At 35.8% G+C, this 18,216-nt stretch overlaps 1 protein-coding gene across 1 annotated transcript; it reads left to right on the plus strand.

Annotated features, from left to right (window-relative positions):
* The first annotated feature begins 1,223 nt into the window (after positions 1–1,223).
* On the plus strand, positions 1,224–12,681 carry LOC127645291 (cytoplasmic protein NCK1-like). The gene is made up of 3 exons (XM_052128860.1): positions 1,224–1,369; positions 10,765–11,465; positions 12,313–12,681. The coding sequence occupies exons 1-3, from the start codon at positions 1,336–1,338 to the stop codon at positions 12,505–12,507; spliced, it is 930 nt and encodes a 309-aa protein (XP_051984820.1). The 5' UTR covers positions 1,224–1,335; the 3' UTR covers positions 12,508–12,681.
* Positions 12,682–18,216: the final 5,535 nt, after the last annotated feature.

Below are 18,216 nucleotides of genomic sequence, written 5' to 3' on the forward strand. Positions count from 1 at the left end.
GGGTATGCAAATACTGTCTGCCAACTTCTCATTGGCCTTTTTTCATAGATCAGTGGCATATTCGGCGCTCAAGAGAGACCCCTAGTGTCGCTTCTTCGACACAACGTCGAAGTGAATGGCAGACGTGGAACTGTTCATTTCATACCTGTTCAATTTTTAATTAGTCACAACCACTGTATGCTGAATGAAGTGGACTAGACTCCCAGGCTGGCTTGTGGATTTCCAACACATGATTGTCTAGTAGCAGATTTGGTTATGACAATGTGGTATAGGCCTAGAATATTAGATTTTTCTTTTCTCACACTTATACTTATTACAATCATCAGCTTTTAGTACATGTGGATCTCTAAAATTCCCCAATCTCTCTTCCTTTCTAATGTATAAACTACAGAATGGATGCTAACAGCAAGCTGTGTTTGTGTCTTTTTCTCAGTCACTGAACTCCCTCACACCCCTCAGAAACCATTTAGGTCCCTCTGTCTGTGACCTCATTCCACTAAATTACAGCCCTGTCCACTGGACCAGGTGCTGCAGAGATGCAGTTGACAGCCTCTATTTCATAAAAGCTCTGCAGCTTTGTAGACAGCTTGATGACAGCACTCTTCTAGCCAAAGACCTGAGAAGACTGTAAGAACTTGCTCATACCCTGCTAGTTTACTCAGATTACACATATAATTTAATTATTGAAAGAACTATTAAACAACTCTTGAAGACCCACATCAGGTCAATAGAGGTTAAGTACAGTCCCTACATTACATCAGATTTACTCATCACTCTATACACTGCTTCATTCACCTTTAAGGTAAAGGTAGTCAGTATTTTTATGTATGTATTTATTTATTTATTTGTTTGTTTGCACTGGCTGGCATTGCAGTGGTCTTAGATATACAGACACTTATGGATGCAGCATCATGCAAAAACATGATTCTTCATATAATCACGAACACGCTTTTAAAATGTAAAATTTTTTAACAGAAGAAAACAAATGCTGAGTGCACTTTTAACATTCCTGAGATTATAACATATAGAATAGAGAATATAGAGAACAGCTTGATACATTTATACAGAAGGCCCTGTATGTCTGTGAGGCCCTGCCAGCCATTAGAGAGTCAGCAGAATAGACCCCTTGACGGCCATTGGCTGAGGACAGTGATGTGAATGGGGTGGAGATTTGCTCTGTCAATAACTCTGGACTTTCAGGAAGTTCTCATTGAATAGCAACTCTCTGACTGTACACACAGAGAGAGAGAGAGAGAGAGAGAGAGAGAGAGAGAGAGAGAGTGAGAGAGAAAGAGAGAGAGCAGTAGACAGAGGGGGCTGCTCGCAGAGCTGGGAATGGACATGGCAAACCTTTTTAAACACTTCTTTCGTGAGTATATATTTATTTTCTATTCAACTGAATGATCAAATATTACACAATTGATTAATACAGTTGTTGTCATTACCCTTAATGCATGTTTTGTTGACATTAAAATTGTCTTTGAGGAGAGCACAATTTTTGGATGTCAATTAAATTATTTCCTTGTATTGTAAGAGTTTGAAACTGGTCTTTTGTTTGTTTTGCTCTCTCTGTTCTCTATGATCAGCTAATAGTAAGCAGATAAGGATTTCAAAACTATGGTAATCTCCAAGTGTTACATTAAGAAGCTATTTCTACCTCATCTAAATAAAACTAGTTTTGTTGGTGTAACACAATGATTCAGGTTGATTCAGACATGTTAAATAATACTTTGGACTTGAAAAAAAACCAGTTAATTTAAATGTAACCACACAAAGCACATTTTTAGGTAAACATATTTTTTCCCTCCAGTGTGAAGTCTTTATACTTACTGTAAAAGCACAGTTATCTGGAGAAAGATCTAGAATTCTTGTTTTCACAGTCCTTACTTTCAGTTACTGTATGATTTAGAATATGTGCTTCTCTTCAAAGATCTTGAAACCCATGGAATCTCCAGCTGTGTCTGTTTAGGGAACCAGAAAAAGTTTATTGCTTAATGACATGTTTAAAAGTGTTAAAACGGTTTCGAGCTTTGTATGTTGCGAGGTTGTAAATCTGGACAAATTACTAATAGAACATCAAATACACAGAACGTTGCGTTCTGTGTTTGACAAACATTTAAAGGACAGGATGACTATGCTCAGGTACTTCAAGTACTTTCTTTTTTTCTATAAATCGGCCATAAGAGAGGCAGGAAATAGCGTACACCACTTCAGGGTAGCTTGGATAGCCTTAAAGAAAAATCAAAGCAGAAAACCCATGAAGGCCCCCTATCTCCACTATACTGTCAACTGGAGCTGCTCTTTGCAAGGCGGGCGGAAGCTCTCTAATTCAACGCAGATTTCTTGAACAAGAAAACAGAAGGATGTGGGGGAATGAATAATTGAGGCCTATGACTGTGTTTCTTTCTCTGTCATTACTGTATTCTTCCACTTTGTAACACATTCAGAATTTCAGAGTGTTTATCCCCACATTACAGTGAACAAGACACTGGGGTGCCATGTCTTGGCAGAGTAAAGCAGCGGAACTTAAATGACAAAGCATCAGTGGCGATGGGCAGCTTTCATAAAGCTCTAAAAGAATACTCCAGCAAACGAGCCTCCTTATTTGCATTTGCCTTTGTTGCACAGGTTATGTTTGCTCCCTTTTAAATACACAGACTTGAAATTCCATTTACAGCAGAAGAGGGGAAATTGCTGGCTGCTTTGATGGCCTCCTGCCAACTCTCTTTCTCATTCTTGCTCTCTCCTTCTCTCTGTGTGCATTAGTATGCCATGGAAGTTCAGAGGGGCTATTGTATACCAAACGGGGTGTGTGACCAATTCCAGCACAAAGGGAAAATGTCATGTCCTATACTCAAGTTTTATCTGTGTGATTTAGCATTCAGAAAATATGTTGCGGAAAATTGGTCACAAAACAACATATATTGTGTGTTAAAATGAGAAAGAAAAGGATAAAACAGTTGAGGTCAAAAGAGACAAGAAACACATGCTCAAGTTCATCACAAGTTTTATTTGTGTGGATGCATGCATTGCATTGTGCTGAGAATTATCAGTGATACCACTGCTGACAGTTCTTGGAAGCCATACTTGTTTGTGATGAGGCTGTTTTTCTTATGATGTCATCGGTAGAGTGAGCTCAGCCGAACAGAAACAAAGGCGGGGTGATTTGGCTGTGTTTGCTTGGTTCCTGTCATGGATACGAGAAAGCAGCTTGCCATGGGTCACATTACATTGATAATTACACTCAGCTTTTTGAAAACTTGGGCTGAGCGAGAGAACTCTTACAATATAGAGACAGATGACAACAAAATTAGGACTAATTGAAACGTTCTGATGCATTGCATGGCCATAAGCCACATGTGAAACCATCTTTGTAAGACATACGCAGATGAATTTAAACTCATTGCAATTCATGTCTTTACACATTTCATTACATTACAAGTCCACTCTAAGACTTAATGACAGTCTGGCTACTGACCCTTCTTTCCAAGCCCATTTTAAAGTCAAAGTCAGGTTACTTGTAATTTTTTAAACATTGCAGGGCTATATAGAAAAACGTTTCTTAAAAAAAAAAAAAATACAGTGCAGACATAAAACAATCATACAGCAAGTGCTATGAACTACAATAAATTACAGACAATAAATACACATTTTATATATACAATATAGTGTATGTGCAAAACGAGTTGTTTCACAGTGAGGTAATGTACGTGTATGTGTGTAAACAACAAGTTATTGCACATTATAATTTCAGCAATTGCTCATATTTTGATGTGGTACCAAGGTCTAAGCTTTCTTATGCGCTTGCCCGAGGCTTTTTTATTTATTTAATTTAATTTTGTTATGTTTTTCCTCGTGGAAAACTGGGAAATTGACTGGAAAGCTGAGCGGCCATTATTCTGGCTGTCAGAGGAAATGAAACAAAAGCAGACAGGACACAGTGCCTCAAGCTCTGTCCTTGAGTCAAGTCATAAAGTCATAACAGTTATGATCCGTGTAGATCCTGCTTTCATTACTGCAGCCTGGAATTTCCACTGGAATAAAAATTGTAGTTCATTTGGGTTTTCCACAAGTCCACATGACTGTTTTACCTCTCACAGCAGTTACGTCACGGTGGACCATGACAGTGATTTATCACTGACAGCTTGTTTCTTTCCAGGTTTATGTGACTATTATGTTTCTATAGTCACTATGTATTCAGTGCTTCATGAGATGTTATAGAGGAGTTTGGAAAGTTAGGTATATGAAATTATATAATATTTTCAAAGGTGACAAGCTCTGTAATTCCACACCATATGAATCAGTGAACTGGATCATGAGGTCAGCACTGTGCCCCACTTTTTGTGCTAGGGGTTTTACAGGAATACTGCTATCACACTTCTGCTTTTCCTGTTGATGTTCATGCGTGGGCAAAATGTTTATTTCCTTTTAATTTTGAGGGGGCGCTTTTTTAGCCATTTCTGAGGTATTCTAGTAGGATTTACTGGGCTGTACAGATGGTAAAGGAGCTTTATAAAAAATATTAGAATAGAAGAACAGGGAGCCCTGCAACAGTTGTCATAGCCCCCCGCTGAACATCATGTCAGTCTGGGATTACATCAAGAGACAAAAGCAATTGAGTCAGCCTAAATAGATAGAAGAACTGTGGCAAATTCTCAGAACAAGCTTGGAACATCCTGTCAACAACCAAGAAAAACTGTGTCCAGGTGTACCTTGGAGAATTGGTGCTGTTTTAAAGGCAAAAGTAGTCACACCAAATATTGAATTACTTTTTTATGTTTACTGGACTTTGTATATAAATATATATATATATATATTTAAGCAATATCACATGAGCAAGAGTGTGATATGGCCCTACATCAGCACTGATTTAGGGTCATATAGCATGATTGCGAGTGTGATATTGCTTATATACAACAGTTCAATGAACAATAAATGTAAAAAATAAGGAAAACTGAGAAAACTTTCTTACGCGACGGATCAGAATCTGCCGTTGCTGGTTCAAACCAAATGATGCGTCCAAGCCTTTGTTAGTAATTCAAAAATGTCACTTCAGAAATAGTATCATGGCTTGTGCTGTTTCTACCAAGTTATTGGACTGGATGGATGTGAGGGAGTGTGTGTGTGTTTGTGGAGAGAATTTTTTTTTAATTTTGAAAATCCTTTATTACAATTGTTAAAATATTACATAAAAAAAGTGTAAAAAATCTTCTTAAAAGGTATTCAAACCTTAAATTATCTTCAACAATTATACACAAAATCCCTTTATAACACCATATCATCTCAAAAGTAATAAGATCATTCATAGTCTTATAATAACGAAAAGTCAATTAAATTCATAGTCTTATAATAACGAAAAGTCAATTAAATTCATAGTCTTATAATAACGAAAAGTCAATTAAATGCATAGCCTTATAATAACGAAAGTCAATTAAAATCCTAGATTTTACAAGGTTAAAAAAACTACTTTTAAATTCTCATTTACATCTCGTTCAATCTTAATTTTCCTTGTAATATTAATTGCCATTTTTGGCTTGATCCAATAAAAAATAAAACAACTGACACTGGAAATGGTGCTTTCGATTGAATTTAAACTCACAAATAAACACTTCCATTGAGAATATTTCTACACAACGACTAAAAATACTCTCTAAAATATCGAATAATGGTTTCAACCTATTACACTCCATAAAAGCATGAAACACAGTTTCCCTTTGAGGACAGAAAGGACACTCATTGCTGACATCAAAATTTAAAACTAACAAAAAAGCATTAACTGCAATGGCACCATGTAGGATTCTCCACTGCAAGTCCCCAACGTTCTTAGGTAAAGGAGATTTGTATAGAGCTCTCCACTCTGGTCTCTTATCTTCCCCCAATCGAAGCACAGTATGTCAAGGAGTATCACTCCTATTATCTAAAGACTTCTTATTCAGGAATTTCACACAACCTTCATACAACAATTTTCCAGAGGATGGAATTGAACCAATTATTACTAAATTGCTAGAATGTAACAATAGACCTCGATGATCTTCAAGATTAGGTAATACAGACAAGTTAGGAAAATAATCATCACAGTTTGGAGTAATTAACCCTAACATATATTCTTTTAACAATTTACTTTCTTCCAATGCAATTACAGAATTCCACTTCTCAAGTAATTTAGAGACTATGCGAGTTGATTTTATTCTCAAATATCCAACTGTTGAGTCCACATTTTTAAGTCTTGGACCAGCCAGCTGTAGTAAGTGTCCAAGATTTGTCACTCCAGATTTCACAAGAGTCTCTTCCAATGCAGGGAATGTTCTATTATAAGATATATCCAAGCGTGATCCATGAATTAGGGGTTCCTTTAACAACCAATGTAAAGAACTTGTAGCACTGAGTCTTTGTACAATAAACAGAGTCCATACTTTAAATAAATTCTGATAAAAGAATGGCAAATTAGATAAAGACAACTTCTGTGGATTCATCCAAAACAAAGATTTGTCCAGTCCTAGACCTTTACAACTCTGTAAAGTGGCACATGCCACATGTTTCCAACTTGAGTCCATTGGGCCAGTTAAAAGTCTTTGCACAAACTGAACCCTAAAAGCAGCTGTTCTGCTCTGTGCATGTACAAGTTTATGTCCTCCTTTTTTTTTTGGTAAGTACAAAACAGCTTTTGGTACCCAATGCAACTTATTTTATCAATTAAAATAGATTGTATTTTTTACAATAAATCTAGTGGAGGATCAACACAGGCTAATTTATGCCATAAAGCAGATGCTACTAGGTTGTTGATGACCAGTATACTGCCTTTATAAGTAAAAACTTCCATTTATCTAAGCGACCTTTTACTTTTTCAACAATTCTTGAACTTTTATTACTTCAATGAGTCGCTTACGTGATGGTATGTGAGGTTCAACATGATTCCGATCCATAACATGTTCAGTACAATTAAAATCACCACCAATAATTAGCACATCTTCTGAATTACAATTTGTTAAATGATATTCAGAGTATCCAACAAACTAATTCTTTCAATTGCTTTGGTCGGGGCATATACACAAATAAATAAAAAAAACGATTTTCAATCTGAGCTCTAATTTTTAAAGGTCTACCTTTTAAAATTTCTTCAACTTGATAAGAACATGGTATGAGACTCTTAGAAAATAAAACAGCAACTCCCCCACTGATTGAGGTCAAATGACTTAAAACAGATAACCCATCATAATCAACAGCATTTCCATCATCACTGTGGGTTTCTTGAACAAAAAGAACATCAACTTTTTTCTGTTTAAGTATTTCAAATAATTGAATTTGTTTTTTTCCTTCTCTTGCCCCATTTATATTTAAAGAAGCAATCTTTATTTCTGCCATAAATGAGGAAAGCAAAAAAACATTTAGAACTCCAAAAAAAGAAAAACACAACAATATTTAATTTAAGCATTTTTACTGCTAACATTTTTCTCTGGCTGTGTATTAAGCTTTGCAAGGATTTTCTTCAAACGAAAAACCTCCTGGTTTGTGAAGCTACTTTCACTCCTAAACAACTTTGCTTTTTCAACAAATTGCCGAACATCTGGGAAATATTCTTCAATGCACACTTTCCTTGCATTTTTTGTCACTTTTAAGAATGACTTAATATCATCTACGCAGTAGTTTTCACTAGAAAAACCACTTTGCGGTAAACTACATGTAATGCTGCATTCAGAAAAATCACTTTCACTCTCTGAATCTGTCTGGCTAAAGTCATATTTAGCTCCTCTTTTTGCTTGTTTGACAATATGACATTGCTGTATTCTTTGTTTCTGTGGTGTTTTAAATGTACAGTCATCATATTCAGTCAAATTCTGATTATCACCATCATTAACAGGAGTGTGCACAACAGCCATTACAATACTGGCATCATTTTGCACTTCACTTTCTGACTGATCGAACTCTCTAAAACACCAACCACAATCTGTTCCTCGACAGAATTCTCTGTTGATCCATTATCCGCTACATTTTCCACATTTGTCACAGCAAAGGATGTCTGCACTGAACTGGGTCCAGGCATTGCAACATCAGTAGCCACAGCAGTATGATTCTGCAATTCTTTATCCTGTACCTTATCTTTAACATTATTCTCTGATAAGGGTTTATTATTGGGCCTATCAACTTTGCCTGGACAGGCTCGGACAAGATGCCCCGTTCCACCGCATCCAAAACACTTCATGTTGTTCGTAGTGGCAAAAATGGCAGAATTATAATCCTCATGATGAAAATTCAAGGATAAATCTAATTAATCAAGGTTGTCTTGTAGGATCATGTAAACACATGCCTAAACGATACAATGTGTTTCAATAGCAGAGATTTACTCCCAATTGGAATCATCATCGGCGACACCAATTTCCCATAACGGGACAACATTTGGGACAAAACTTCATTTGAAATGAAGGATGGTACATTATATAAAGTTACTCTCTTTGAAGGAGTAGAAAGAGAATGTACTGGGTTAAAGATGCCATTGATCACCACCCCCATTTTCTAAATCAATTGTTTTCCGAAACACAACCACAGCATTATTCATGCGGGACACGGACAAAATGTTTTCATGTCCTGTTACTTCACCCACTGCTAAACTGCACTCTTCTACACTAGAATTCGAGTGTATTTTAACTCCATGACGCCGCGTCAATGAGTTAAAGCTCCCACCACCCGGGCACGCCATGCTCCCAGTACACTTCTGGGAGCTAACGTGCTGGTAATTCACCCGCTTTTTTTTTTCACAAACTAAATCCTCAGTACAAAAACCGAAAACAAAAACTAAATAAACTGAACAATCAAAAAAGACAAAGAATAAATTGAAAGATAGAAAAAGATAAATCACTCGTACCTGACACAACAGCCACACACTCATGCTCAAAGCTCCGCCCACTCACGCCGCTCATGTGTACAGAGAGAGAGAGAGAGAGAGAGAGAGCATGTGTGATCGCCTGTTGTCAAACCCATGCAGAAATGCTGTACATTTTTTGGAGATCAGCTTTCTCAGTGGAAAAATCGCCATCCAAGCAGGGGCAATGTTCCCAATTTCACAAATTAAAGATTATATTTATAAATTATAGGTGATTGCACATCGCTACACATATTTTAAAGTGGTCCATCAGTCTATAATCATTAATTTGTCAGGTACAAACGTTACCACAGTTCAAAGCGATATTCAGCATTACTAGCAATTAAGATTAAGAGTTGTGCAAATGTGATGGTCCTTGTAAACTTACAAAAGAGAAGTCTGCTTTAACTCTGTGTGGAAGTTCAGGAGATCAGGTTGCGGAGGGGCCTTTCTGACCAATGAGGATGCCTGGGCCATTTGATTTATGATGCTGAAAAATTCCAGTATTGCAAAGGTTGAAAATCCTGAATTCAAGTCATATTGTTTCAATTCTTCTGCATGTATAATACTACATGTATAGTGTGTCAGTTTATCAAGGCTTACATAGTTAGCAATGCTCAAGTCATGAAGACTGAAAATGATAGTTGGTCACTCTGTAATTATTTGCAGTTTTGTGGTCTGCAGCACACCAGCTGGTCTGTGATTGTGCAACTGTAACAATGTTAGTGTTGCTGTCTTACAGAATGTTGTGAGCAACATGGCTCCTGTAATTTTAAATGCTACACGTTTTCAGATTTTAAGAGCCAAAATATCTTTACATGCCTTCCTTATAGCATCAAGGCAGTAAATCTCTTTTAACAGCATGATTAGTCAAGATCCTTCATTAAATCTGTGAACTGGTGATAACAATGTCCAGAAGCACTTCTGATTCTGTAATTAGTTACTGTAATAGAATTACTTTTTTAGCCAGAAAAGTATACATTGTATTTTAAATTCTTGTAATCAGATAACAGTTACTGACTTTCAATTAATTTAATTACTTTTATGTACATCATTGGTTTCACACATTTATCAAATATTATTATTAACATAGCATACATATAAAACATGAATTACTTTCATATTTACATCTGTTTGAACTGAGTCTCTAGCGAGGGAGAAACCTGTGTTGCTGAGTGTATGACTTGTGTGTTACAAATGAACAAGGGATAAATATAGATATATTATTAAAATATAAATGATAAATATTGTTTTATTCGTTGAGCGGAAAAGTGTTTTATGAAGTAACTTAAAAGTAAAGTAAATTGTGATTACTAGTCAAATGAAATTATCAGTAAAGCAAGCTGATTACAAATGTATATAAGTAATTATTGATTTGTTGCAGATTACTTTTTGAGGAACTTAACCACTGATATGGACAGAGATACACCTCAAAAATGTGATTTGATTTAGGCTCTCTTGTTTCTCAGATATCAACTGCAAACCATTTCTCCTGAGGTTTTATGTAATTTCCCTTTTTGGGGTTGGCCTAACACAAAAAAAACCACAAACACGTGATGTAATTTTTACATTTATAAGGACAAACTTCAGATTGAATTTCAAATTGTTATTTTAATAAGAGAAACTAAGGTCAGTTACACTAGGATATTTCTTGTTTGAGACTTTAATGTAAACATATTTAGTGTAGCCACGTTCCTACGGTATTATGATAGCTTGCAATGATGCAATAGCCATATACTGTAAATACTTTGCAAGGCTATGGAAGACCAGGTTAATATCTTTAATATTATTTCACTATTATAATTGTTATATTTTGTAATGTTAATATTAATTCCCCTAATACAATTTAAACACAATGCCCATATACCCATATTAATAGTATACAACTCCACTCTGTGTGATTGCAGGGTTTGGGAAGGTGAAGCAGAAAAGCTGTATGAGAGAGTTGCCCTCCAGTGCAGATAAATATGCTGACAATGATGAGCGACTGTATGACCTCAACCTACCTGCACTGGTCAAATTCAACTACACTGCTGAACGGGAAGATGAACTCTCTTTGGTAAAAGGCACAAGGGTCATCGTCATGGAAAAGTGCAGTGATGGCTGGTGGCGAGGGACTTATAACGGTCTCTCTGGATGGTTCCCCTCCAATTATGTCACGGAGGATATAGATGGGACAATGGGGGGAGATTCTGTGAGCTCTCTTAAAGATAAACTGTCCCCCATGGGGCACAATAACAATAGCACTCAGGTTCTGCAGACTGTAGAAGCACTTTATCATTTCAGCTCCGGCAATGTTGAGGAGCTGAATTTTAACAAGGGTGAACTCATGGATGTGTTGGAAAAACCAGAGAATGATCCTGAATGGTGGAAGTGTAGAAAGGAAAATGGACAAGTTGGACTAGTGCCCAAGAACTATGTTACAGTTGTAGAACTGGGGAATTCAGGACCACCTACTTCAAACTATGATAACATTAGGCCTTGTATGAATGGAAAGTTTGGAGGAAGGATGTGGTACTATGGCAAAGTGACACGGCACCAGGCGGAGAGGGTATTGAACCAGAGAGGTGCTGATGGTGACTTCCTCATTAGAGACAGCGAGTCTACGGTAAATCTGGCATAACACTCTTTTAAAACAGAACAAACAGTTATGTTGCTCTTAAAATGTGCATTGATAAGTTAACATTTAATTCTTTACACTTGGAGGAAACCTCAACAAACCACAATAAATTAGATCCCATGACAGTTGCACAAAGGGTCACCTGGAACAAATTTCCGTTTATTTTCCAGTTGTTTGTGATGACTGGATAAGGACTTTTAAAATATAATTTTATAGAGATTGCACTCAAAATGAAATAGGCTAACTAAATAATTTAGAGCTGAAACATTTTTACTGACCATACGAATTTCCATGACATTGCCATGATTGACTTTTATTGAAGTTGGCTTTCACTGAACAATATGTTAACCTTAAAATGTGCTTCATGTGGCAATATCTGAATTAACTGGTTTGATTCAAGTCAAAATATTATTTTAAAATGTCTGAATCAATCCGACTACTTTAGGTTACACCAATAAAACACATTTTAAGGGTTAGATCAGGTTGAAATAGCTCTTTTAGTTAACAATTGCAGGTCACCACTTTTTACAGTCTATAATAATTAAAACTTTATTTCCAGGTTTTCATGACTTTGCGAACAGTGTGTATATACCTTTCCAAATTCCAAAATGGTATATATATTTTTGTAGAAAAAATGTTCAACAGGAATGTTCATGTTTACAGAGGGTCCTCAGTGCCCACTTGAGCATATGCACTCTCATATTAGAGATCAATTGCCAGTCTGTTCATCAACTGTAAGATGTGTCTATAAGCAGCCTTTAATTCACTGTCATTATGAAAAGCTGCTTTGTTTGTGCTTTGTTGTGAACAAAACATTTCATTTTTCACATTCCAGCCCAACGACTTCTCCATCTCTCTGAAGGCAGCAAACAAGAACAAGCATTTCAAGGTGCAGCTAAAAGAGGGACTCTACTGCATCGGTCAGCGCAAGTTCAGCTCTATGGAGGATCTGGTGGAACATTACAAAAAGGCCCCCATATTTACCAGTGAACAGGGAGATAAACTGTACCTGATAAAAGCATTATCCTGAGCCTATGAAGGAGCAACAGACTGTTTAAGATTTAACCCATTCATTCATCAGAAACATGTCACAAGTATGAACTTAAGTTGACTGGAATTTAGGAAGTTGTCCCAAAGACACCCTTGATTGAATGTTATCTTGTGTAATTGTTAGTGTACAAAAAAAAAAAAAAAAAAAAAAGAATCCAGTACATTTGTAGTGGTATTTTTGTAAAGATGTGCTTACTTCAGCATTGATCCAATGTATGTGTGCTATTCAGCTAATTTAAATACAAACTCCAATACATATACACATCAGGATGATAAGCTACCTTTGTACCTACAACAGACCATTTCAGAGATTCTCATATATAATTGTCTATTCTCTACAAATCTCCAATTATGCACTTGTTCAAAGAATATAGTGATTGTTCAAACTATTAAAACAATGTTTAAGTGTTAAAGGTTTTAAGGCACTCAATAACTGCAGAACGAATCATTCTGAATGAGAGATTGGCAGGTGATCTCGTACACTCTCCAGCCTCTAGTGGTGAACTTGATTCTATGGGTTCAAGTTCATTATAATTATATTATATTAATGATAGCACTTTATATTAAGGTTACTTTTGTTAATTAATAAATGCATTAGGTATCATGAACTAAAAATGAACAATATGCATTTTGTTAAGTATTTATTGATCTTTGTTAATGTTAGTTAATAAAATTACAAACGTTAATTCTTAGTTCATGTCAGTTCATAATGCATTAACTAATGTTAACATAAAACCTTTGATTTAAAAAATGTATTAGTAGGCTATATGTTGAAATTAACATTAGCCAAGATTAATAAATGCTGTAAAAGGTTTGTTAGTTGTTAGTTCATGTTAACTAATGTTAACAAACGTAACCTTATTTTAAAGTGTTATTACACTAAGTAAAGATTGATTTGTTGAATATCAGAGGATGATGAGTCTTGATACAGTTTTATTCAAGGTGAAAGTAGAAGATTTGCCTTTGAACTCCAGATATATTAAAACAAGTGATATATTGTTATTTGATAGAATTGTAATTGTAATTTTGATTTAATGACTGTTTATGCTATGATTTTCTTTTGCCAAATGTTGCCAAAACATGTTTAAATAGTGATTTTTTTTCTAGGTTTTATAGAGATTTAGCCTTCATTTTTATTCCTATAGTCCTATCTGGTCTTAACCCAAAACCTTACATTTCCTGCAGATTTTTATTGTCAAAATCCACTTTCTTTCTCAACTAATTTTTAACAATTGAATTTGTAAACTGTGAATATTGTTTCTTTCCACTGTGGACTTTTGGTGTCTGGTATCTCTTCATAAATAAAGTATTATACATACGAGAAATTGTGTGCTTTCATTTATGCATACTGAATTTCTACAGTGTATCTTTTTTCCACTTATTTCTGAATTTCAATAATATAAATGTAGTATTAAAATTTTTCAAAATATTTTAATTTTGGTTTCACAATGTTTTTTGTGTGTGCGTGTGCATAATATAAACATACATTTATTATTATTATTATTATTATAGGTATTATAACTAAAAATATACACAAACAAATGGAAGTACATGGACTTAAATTAAATAATGTACATTAGGATGGAAACAAATATTTTGTATTATTAGCCTATGATTGAAAAATTGAAAAAATTGTACAACAATTTCAGAATCAGTAATAAACAAATACAAAAACACAACAAATATGCACAAGGAAGAATTATACAAAAAGGGCTGATTAAGGTAAAATAAAATAAAAAATAAAAAAAAAACACAGAAACACAGACATAACTCAAATACGTTACAAAGGAAAGCCCATAGGGGATTCTTTTAAGTTATTCTTTGCTTTGTTTTATACTTTATAAGATTGAAGGGTTTTATGAGCGCTCTTAATTAATAAATAAAATGGGGAAATAAACCTTATTCACTTTGATTTTTAATGGGAACGGAAATGAGCTTTGAGGAATAGACTTACAGTTTCTTCAATGGCACGAACTGTATAACGCTGTAAAAAGCTCCTTAGATCTCATCTGATTTTCCAGATTTTTTGTGGAGTTCTTTTTATACAGGATGTTCTTGGATAGATATTTTATCAACGTTTAGTCCGCGGATCGATCCAAAAACACTTTAAACTGCAGCAAAGCCCTTTGAAGAGACGATAAGCCTATCTTTTTTTTTTTTTTTTTTAATTTAACAAATATAACCACACATGTATAGTTATATCTCAAAACAGAATTAAACAATAATAACATACTTACAGATAGTAAGCAAAAAAGATAGTAAAATCAAGTAAAATAAACAGACAAAACTTTAAAACAAAATAAATAAGTAAATAATACATTTAAAAATAAATAAATAACGATAAGCCTATCCCTCTCAGACCGTTGCTTTGCAGTGACGTCATCACTCTGTCTCTGCTGATTGGTTTACGTGTCAGTGACGTAGGTGCCACATATTCTGCGTGCAGTTTCAAAACACTCGCGATTCGACATTCTGACAGCCCTCAATGAAAATCAGCTTTTGACAGTTTAACTACAACTTACCCGTATATCTTCAATACCCACTGCACATGTAGCATCTGGATTTGAATCAGTTTACTGCAAACTCTGCCGTACTGAAGTCTTTGAACAGGAGGTGAGTGTGGCTAATACAGTTAAACTTAATACATGAAACATGCTCACTCGTTAAGACATGATGTGTAAAAAAAAACTTCAATATTTTATCTGGTCGAATTAAGGGCATACAATAATAACGCAAATGACTAATTCTTACCAATTGCTTAATCTTTAGCATGGATATGATAGCTCGAGCCCCTGCAATATGCATGAATGGTGTGTTGACTGGGACTCATTTTTTCTGTGTACAACGACATTTCACAATGTCTTTTTCAAGGTGTGTTTGCCGACATGCAGTCACTGCTGTGCATCCTTGCAGCCCTTCGACCAGCGTCTGGCCAAGATATGGTGAAAAACAAGCAACACCCACTGTAAAATATTATGTCACAAATATTATTAAAAATGGTCCCTAGTCAAATATGGGCTGATCTAAAAGGATGTTCATTGATAATTTACTCCCAATGCATTTTATTTTTGTTTTTCTAATGCATGCCATCCATCATCAGCTTTAATAGTTTTCCTGGATGTGGGTCACACAGAGACAATATCCCCATTTAACAGAGGATGCAAGGCAGCACCTGGAGGCAGACAAAAGTGTTCAGATTGGGTCTATTAAAGGCACAGTTGTTGGTCTGCGGTACAAAAAATGAGTGATGAGGATCCTGACATTTATGAATGAGTTAATGTACAATTAAAAGATAAAAAAATTACTTTGGACTAAATCAGAGTTTCTCAGTCCATCCACCATCCCTAAACATTTGGTAGTATTCCACAGTAAACAGTTGTATGATGTACTGTTGTACAGTGGCGTAACTTTGATCTTAAGGGCCCCAGTGCAAGGCACCAGTCAGGCCACCCTCGTTTTCACCTTCCGGGAGAAGCTTCCCCTCTGTCCTGTACAGTCAAGCTAGTCAATTTGTCAAGCGGGGGGTGGTGGTGTGGCAGATTGGTTAGGAAATGGTTGATGTCAAGTTGTCTTATCGGGTGGGGGGTGGTTGGTGTTGATGCTGTCCCCTCCTGAATATCGCCGCCCTTTGGCATTTTGGCACTGTTTCGTCACCCACTTTGGCCCACGTTTCGCATTCTGGTTCTCAACCTGCACAGCCTGTTGTTACGCCACTGCTGTTGTCACGTGACTTCATAATGTTCCATATGAGTCCTATCCATAGTTTTTTGCATTATTCTCAATAATAAATAAAGCTTAATTTTTGGTATTTCAACCAAATAGTGAGGGTGAAAAAATAATGTGGGTGATTTTTTTTTTTTGTTGGCTTTAATTACCACTTAATTCATCACCATGGGAATGGATGTTTAAGTCTAGTGCATTGAATGAATTGAGAAACCCTGGTCTAAGCCAACGCCAATCATCAAACTGTCAGTTAAAAGTATCTGTTTATTGTCTTAAACATTAACAAGGATATTGTTTGATTGTGATTCAACTTCCATAGGTCAATCGAGGAGAGATGGTGTCACTGGTGAGGCAGCCTCAGAATCCCTATGGCTGAAATGCAGTGATGTTTGCCAATGTTTATGGCAGTCAGGTGGGGCACATCAAAAGAGAGCTTGCTGCTGCAATAGCCTATATTATGGACAACAACTTGGCATGGGTGGTAGGTTACAATAACTTCTCAGTGTACAAGTAATTTATTAAATATGCTCAACACGTTTTTATTCCAATATGTTGAACTGTATAACATAATAAATTACTGTAATGTAGTATATAGAACCACATGGTCAGATTCAATAAGCAATAACAGATTTGCCTACTTGTTTAATGCTTTTGATTTATTAAAAGGGTAGTTCCATATGGGGAGAAAAATCAATCCTCAGTGCCTGTGAACCTTACGTTCTGGGGCAAGGAGGAGAACAGAGAACTGGGCACAATCAAATGACATACCATAGTTTCAGACTTGGCATTGATTTCAAAGGTTCACTTATTTGTTTGTCACTATGTGATATTCTTTGGTAAACACAATGGTCTTGGTTATATAATTTACATTATTTTATTCTCTTAGGAGGTGCCATAAAAGCATCTTTGGGTAGAGATTAATTAGGATTGCTCAAATTGTACTCAAAATTTACTGCCAATGCCTTGACTGCAGAAGAGGTAAATTGCATACGGCATTGATTATTAGATGTCAAAATAAGTTACGGTTTATATCTGTTTGTATTAGTATGTCATAATCTAGATGTTTATGATAATGATAGACCAACTGGTCAATATACAGTTATTGGTATTTGCATTAACCATCCCCTCTTGGCCAGTTAACTGAAGCGTTAGCTCTTCCTTATATCCTTTCCAAATTCTAACAACACCCTAGTCAATGGAAAATGTGTGTTTACAAATATTTGAAGTATAATCCAAGTAAACTTTGTGATATTTTTATTTATATGCATCCATCTCAATTGTTATACAATTCAAATGTATTAGCCTGGCTTTATCACACATACTGTATATCAGCTTTATATTGGCCATCAGCTGCCCTGCTCTCTTGTTAAGTTTATCATCACTGGCCATTGCGGTTGACGCTAGTTTCTAATACTGTCAGCAGAACAGTAATACAGCTGAAAAATGCCTATGACAAACTCTTTGATTTAATGGAGGACAAAACAAGAGAGATGGAACCGGCAAAGGTAAGAGCACAAACAGAATGAAAACTGCTCACAGCTGTTTTATTTACTTTGAGTCTCATCCATCATTCATACATCATGCAAAAGCACATCAGTTCATACATATGTCTCTGTTAAAGTGTGTCCTTACAGGCAGTGTTCACTCCCTTGCTCCCACATCAAAAGCAGGTGCTCGCTTAGATGATCTCCCGTGAAAACAGCAATGATCTGCCCCCTTTCTGGGAGCAGAAGTGTGACATATTAACGTTCTCACTGTGCTGTTAAGGAAAGGCCAGAGAAAGTGTTTGGAGGAGTTTTGGCTGATGCCATGGGGCTGGTGAGTGAACCGTAAACCAAGTGTTCCTCTTTTAGTGGTCAATAAACCATACCAGTGCTTACAAGAGCTGTCAATGTTTTTGTGTTTTAGGGCAAAACCCTCACCACTATTGCCTTGATAGTCTCCAATTTCCAAAATGTGAATCCTC

Source organism: Xyrauchen texanus, chromosome 6 (assembly GCF_025860055.1).
Source record: "Xyrauchen texanus isolate HMW12.3.18 chromosome 6, RBS_HiC_50CHRs, whole genome shotgun sequence".
Taxonomy (NCBI): Eukaryota; Metazoa; Chordata; class Actinopteri; order Cypriniformes; family Catostomidae; genus Xyrauchen; species Xyrauchen texanus.

Bases quoted from the DNA above. Each gene is read 5' to 3' on its own strand.
- LOC127645291 (XM_052128860.1), top strand. From the start codon at position 1,336: ATGGACATGGCAAACCTTTTTAAACACTTCTTTC. The intron at 1,370-10,764 runs GTGAGTATATAT...GTGTGATTGCAG, and splicing joins CCTTTTTAAACACTTCTTTC to GGTTTGGGAAGGTGAAGCAG. The intron at 11,466-12,312 runs GTAAATCTGGCA...TTCACATTCCAG, and splicing joins TTAGAGACAGCGAGTCTACG to CCCAACGACTTCTCCATCTC.